The sequence below is a fragment of the Parus major genome, chromosome 1 (assembly GCF_001522545.3).
Source record: "Parus major isolate Abel chromosome 1, Parus_major1.1, whole genome shotgun sequence".
NCBI classification, from domain to species: domain Eukaryota; kingdom Metazoa; phylum Chordata; class Aves; order Passeriformes; family Paridae; genus Parus; species Parus major.
The window spans coordinates 86,484,126-86,490,685 of NC_031768.1; the positions used below are offsets into that span (position 1 = coordinate 86,484,126).

The 6,560-nt window shown below is 41.1% G+C and overlaps 1 gene segment (V, D, J or C); it reads left to right on the forward strand.

Moving 5' to 3' along the window:
- The first annotated feature begins 1,195 nt into the window (after positions 1-1,195).
- LOC107213459 lies at positions 1,196-6,107 on the forward strand. The segment is given in 4 exon segments: positions 1,196-1,209; positions 1,967-2,019; positions 5,185-5,520; positions 5,903-6,107. Coding segments are annotated over 4 exon segments (546 nt in total).
- Positions 6,108-6,560: the final 453 nt, after the last annotated feature.

A 6,560-nucleotide genomic window follows, 5' to 3' on the forward strand; every position in this document is an offset into this window, starting at 1 on the left:
CAGGGCAATCATTCCCAGTGGAACAGGGGGTGGAGTGATGGGTGGGATTGTTTTTGTACCAGGTTGTATCATTGTGGGGACAGGGGGATCCACGATGATACATTCCCCAGGAAGCCTTTACAAAAACCCTTTGGTGCAGGAGCCTTGTGGCAGAGCGTGTTAAGGCAGCTGCAGAGGATATTACAGCAGAGCAGGTGTGCTCTGTCTTGCTTTCTCTTAACAGACCTTGTATGTTGGGACCTATTTTCATCAGCTGGGAACTGAGCCTGCCCTCTCTGTGAAGCAAGCTAGCATATTCTGAGATATTGAAATTAATTTTCAGCAAATCAAACTGACTGCAGATTTACCTAAAGCCTATTGAGCGTGCAAAGCTGGGATTATTATTGTTTCCTGATGCACCAATATTTGCAAGAGATGACAAACTGGTTCTTTCTTGATGTGGTACAAGTGTTAGAATTCTGACATGTAGCAGGTGTCTCTCAGAGGCACTACATAAAATGTGTTGGGGTTTCCTCAAGCCTCCAATATCTGTGGACTGCCTCATGCCTGTGAGAACAAAGGTTGCCTCTAGTCCTTCTCCCCAGTGTCTCACTGGAGTTCTTCCTAATGGCCCTGAAGGGTTTATCTGGGACCACAGAGCTGATTCTTCTGGGCTCTCCTTGTATGGATTATTTTAACTTGTCAGAAAAGTGAACAGGATCCTGAAATACTATTCGAGACAGCTGGCCTTCACGGAAGGGAAAACAAAGAGATTTGTTTTAGTTCACTCTCAACAGTCCAGAACCATCTCAGACAGAGAATGGGTCATGTTTGGGGTTCCAAAAACAGTAATGTTTGCTTATAGTAGGCCTGCTGCCGTGCATCCCTTCTCTTAGCTTATGATACATCCCTTTGTCACTGTGAAAAGTGCAGATATGATTTTCGGCAGTGGCACAAAACTTACAGTAATGGGTAAGATATTTTTGTTTCCTCTTTTAATTCACTTCAAATGCAATGTCTTCTCTGTAGAGAGCATCATCTTTATTATCCTCCACTTTATTATTAAACTGGTGTTGTCCAGCTGTGCTGGTAATCCAGTACACTTCGGAAAGTAAATTTAGTAGTCTAGGCAGGGACACACCTTTCATTTGAGAAATGCAGAAATTCCCCTAAAGTATATCTAGTCTGTATTATGCTGGTTCTCCTGGGGCTAGAAATGATGAAGGACAAGTCAGTGAAAGGCTGTCTATCTGTCTGGAAAGAGCTGACAAGCCTTGAAGGGGTCTAGAAAACAAAATCAAGATGATACAAGCATAAATTGCCTTGGATCTTCCTGGGGTGAATTAAAGAATATGTTATCTTAGGTAACTAGGAAAAAAAGTGTACTAGCATTTTTAATTATTAAAAAAAAAGGCAAACAAATACTCAATGATATCATAAGCAATACTAAAATCTCTCTGCAGCTATTTAAGTCCTTTTTGTTGTAGAAAGTAGCTCTCCACAGCACAGCCAGTCTTTCCACTGAACAGGCTCACCAGGATGGTGATACAAAGGTCACAAAGGACAACAGTCTTATTATTTCAGAATAGGCACTAAATAGCCACTGAAAACCACAGAAGAATAATATATAATTGATCTCAAAATGGAAAGAGATCACAGGGAATGTCAGCATTTGGGAAATATTTTCTAATATTCTAATATGACACCTAGATCAATAGATAAATATCCTCTAAAGAAATGGTAGAAGCTCCAGCAACTGATTGAGCCTGAAGCAAAAGGGCTTGGACAGGGTATTTCTGACGTTCATCTCAGCTATTTAGACACACAGTTTTGGTGCTGTTCCCTTACTGACCTGTTTTCTAGGAGACCTGAGATAAATGTACTCTGTGTCTCTTCTTCTGCTCTCCATATGAGGGAAGGGTTAGCCCACAGGCCTGGCTCAGAGATCTGGGAGTAGAGGAGAGGTTTTTCTGCAGCTGTAAAACAGTGTGAATAATGATAGACTGTTCTTTGGCAGTGGGACAAAACTTACAGTCATAGGTAAGTAAGAAGTCAGATCTCTGTGATCTATGTGATACTGGTTTAGGGGACAAGAACATTCTTAATTAAAAGCTTAATAATGATAATTTTTCATGCAGACATGAGAACAGGATTAATGCTTTATTGGTTGCTTATTAAAATGAGATGTGCCATTATGGAAGTGTAGGAATTACAGTGTTGAGGTCCTTGTGTCTTTGTCTTTGTCTTTCAATTCTGGGAACTTCATGAAGGGAGAAGGGAATAGATACTTTTATTTTCACCCATTCTCCAAGAAAATATTATAGAGATTGGGAATGAAAAATGCTTCTCTGCTCTGCAGGTGCTTGCAGTTCATCTGTGTAATGATCTAAGGCAGCACTTCATAGGTAGAGTCTGGATGCTCCTGTGTGCTGAATCATGGAAAGAAAGAGTAATCTTGCTGGCACTTTGCTTGCCTCTCCATAGATGGTTGGCAGGCTGTCTAAAGTTGCTTTGGGATGCTGGCTACTGCTGACAGTCCTTCTCACAATGTCTACTGCTCAGCAAGGACTGCATTCTTTATATATATATTTTATTATATAAAAGTAAAAGCAAACTTTTTTCCGCTATTCTTTTCCTTTTCCCCATTTTCTTTCTCTGTTTTCTCCCATCCCAGCAAAGGATTTAACATCACCTATATCAGGGCATGTTGGAATAACAGGACAAAGCAACTTTTCCCTCTGCTACTGCCCCATTGGATAGCGAATTAGAAATATTGGTATGTGCTCCTTTAAACAGTACCATTTTAAGGAACCTATGTGGCTGGCAGGAAGAGCATAATGACACTGGGGGTTACAGCCTGACTTTGTACAGCTGTGCAAACCAGCAGCTTAACTTTGGAGTTGGCACTGTGCTCAGAGTTATAGGTAAGGAGCTGTTGTTAACCCCAGCGCTCAATGTAGAGGACACTCAAAAATTTCCCTTGTGTTAATGATACGTAGCATATACACAGATGATTTTAAAATGCAACTAGGAGTGAAAGATAACAAGAAATTATGAAAGTGACCTTGCCTTGATGGGAATAGAGGAACTGTGGTACTTTTACTCTCAGGTGGGTGAAGTCTGTGTGACAGGGAATGCATGAGTTTATGCATGGAAGTGATTGAGCTTTGTGTCAGTGTCTACCATGTGCAGTGTGGAAGACCAGAACACAATGGGCTACTGATCAAACTTTTTTTTTTCAGTTTGTGCTTTTACCAATCCCTTTACTCCATTTCAAGCATGCTTCTGGTTTTCTTTGTCCTTCTAGTAGATTCAGCAGTTTTATCATTATTTATTTCTGTCTCCCTTTATCTTCTACCATCCTCTTTTTTTGTTGCTTGTTTCTTTCTTCCTTAGTCTATTAAATTTCTTTCTATTCTTTTGTTTTCCTATCTGCTTCCATCTCTTCACTCATTAGGTGTTTAAGCTATGAGCCAAAGAATTTTTCAGAGATACTATTAGGATAGGAAAAAATGTAATATGTAGTGGTAGAAGGGAGAAGTAGAATCAATCAACTTCTCTACATACCCACTAAATGGAGAGCAGAGTAGTGCTAAACCCTCTAGGGATAGAGGGCTAAATATATCTATTTAATGCCCAGGTCACCTAAAGTCTGTACAAGCTCACACAGAAGCAGCCCAGGGATCTTTGCAGACCAAGCACTGCTGGTCACAATTAATGCATCATTTCAATGCAAACACAAGGGCTTAGGGGAAAAGATCTCTGCAAGATATTAATTTCTACTAATTCTGCTGCCTCTCTTCCTCTGCAAAGTAGAGAGTGATCAGGAACTGTGGACCTGATTTAACTGAGCCTGAGAGAATTACAGCCTGTCAGTGGCTGGTCTGTTGCCAAGGGAAAGTCTCTTGAGAGATCTCTCGTTCAAGGTCTACCTCTGTAAACAATTTCACTATCTCAAAACACTTCTGTACAAGTGCAGATAGTGTGTTTTTCTCTTATGCCACCAATGGGATAAGAGGTGGTGTTCCCTTTACCAATCATGTTAAACCTGCAGCATAAGACCCTATAAAAAGCTGAAAAGTTCAGGGAATAAATGCCCTTCCTAGCAACTCGTTCAGGTGTGTCTGCTCTGAATGAATCCACGCTTCTACATTGTGTCCAACAGTGACAAGGAACAACACCTACAATTCATAGTGCCTTCATATAAAAAAAAACCCAAAATCATAATTTTCTCTTTGGCTTCATACTTTTCTGTGCATTTTTTTTCCAGCAGCACTCTACAGATCCCATGGGTTTCTCATGCTAGATGAGTAAAAAAAGGGACTCTAATATAGTGTATGGAAAACCCCCTGGCTTTTGGGGTCACTGCCTGGCTCCTGAGTAACTTCTCATGGCTGCCTTGTGCATCCTTTTGACTGAAGTCTGTTCTCATTGGTCTTACAAGCAGGTATTAAACACTTTAGGACAGGGAACAACCTTTGAATTGTGGGTGTATAGAATCTTGCATCATTTTGGGAAGGTGTATAGCCTAGGCTCAGAGCTTCTCACAGCTACAATAACCTAAACATTAAATTACATAAAGTCATGTTTAATGTTCTTAAAGATGGATAGGTTAAGGCACAAGGCAAAACCTGTCCCTGGCAGATTCATGTTACCTGCCTCAAGTGTTCTTCAGACTGTGAGAAGGATCAGCTCCTTCCTGCCTTCCTTGCAGGTCTTCTCTTCCAGAGGGAGCCAAGTAGGGTGCCCCATGAGAGTGTAATTCTGAACACTGCAATGACCATGGTGTCTTAACTCCATCTCCATGTCATGCAGATGTACATCTCTGAATGTAATTCAGTTTGTTGAAGATGTTTGTGCCTTTTCTATTAATACAATATTATAAATACAGAGCTTACAGCAAAACTGGGGAACATTGCAGACCTCCTGTTTGCTCATCAGCTTCTTTGCAGCTTTGTGTTCTTCAGCCAGAGGCAATACAAGAAATTCATGTGCTTGTGCAATTCTGTGGGCAGACCTTTATGTTTCTGTGTAACAAGTGGAAACAAATGCTTCCACTTTCCTGGTATGTCATAACCAAGAGACATTAATTGTTCAGCTGTTAAAAGGCCAGGGATTTCAGGAGTAACACGGCACAGTCTCAGGAGCCCTTTCAGGGGATTGTGATAGAACAGAGTGATGGAGCTGTGTTGCTTTGTGTTTCAGGGAAGGATGATGAAATCCTACCTCCAGCTGTGGCCATCTTTTCCCCATCAAAGCAGGAGATCCAGCAGAAGAGCAAGGCCACGCTGGTGTGCCTGGCCTCTGGCTTCTACCCTGACCACCTGACTCTGGCCTGGAGGGTGAATGGTGTGAGAAGGACCGAGGGGGTGGGGACAGACGAGTTCTCCACACAGAATGGGAGCACCTACTCGCTGACCAGCCGACTGAGGATGCCAGCCTGGGAATGGTTCAACCCTTTGAATCGCTTTGAGTGTGTTGCCAATTTTTTTCACAATGGAACAACGCAGTCAATAAACAAATTTATCCATGGTGATGCTGGTGAGTAAAAAACATCTCTCACTATGCTGTATAAGAACAGAAATCACAAATCAAAAGAGCATGTGCCATGATATGAACCACATCTAGATATATCTTCCATACAGGGTCTTCTTCTGGCACAAATACATGCCTAACTATGTCAGTATTAGCATATGTCTCTTCCCATTCCTGGACCTCTGCACCTACATTACCATTACCCATCTAGAGTTTCTTCAGGCTTTCCACTGAGAAATCTCTGTAGTAGCATAAATTGCACAGCACCATAAAAACAGCTAGTGTAGTAATATGCATTAGCCAGTGTTTTGTAAACTGACACTTCTAAAATCTGTATTGTGTTTGCTTTGAAGAGAAACATGACTTTGTGTTCACTTTTGTCTTCCAGGTTGTGCACTCACAGAAGGTACGTGTGGCTTCTCACATAAGGAGAATTTTGCCTCTTCTCTCAGGCAATTATCTGTGTGTATTTTAATTCCAGCTTTACTGACACTAAGCACAACGTGTGGGAGATATCTGCTGTATGGATAGCTTCTTCTTTCTCATCTAAGTGATTTGTATGTGATATTAAAAATGAAAAAACAAAAAAGGAAGAAAAGGAGGGTTCTTTGGAGGGTTCTTTGTGCATGTTGTATGTAGTTCTGCTTTGGGCTTTTGCTCTCCCATATGATTCCATTTTGAAAATAGAAGAAATCATGGTGCCTTCCTGTAGATTAGAACTTGTTCTTTATCATTTCCTCCAGTCGTAGAAACTGACCTCCATTGGGAATGTTCTTGCTCGGCCAGGAAAGAAATGATCCATTATATGGATGGAATGAATACTTATCCAAGTGTTTCTGTCATCAGGGTTCAGGATATGATATTTCTTAGTGTCAAGTTTCCCTTCCTGAGTCACATTCCCTTCTACACTGCTGCCATATGTGGAGGATACCCATATTAAAAATTACATTCCTTTTCTCTTTGTATACATATTTGCAGACTCTTGTTTTTCAACAACTTCTTTAATGCCTGAGGAATCTTAAGGCTGAGCCAAGACAGAGCTGGTA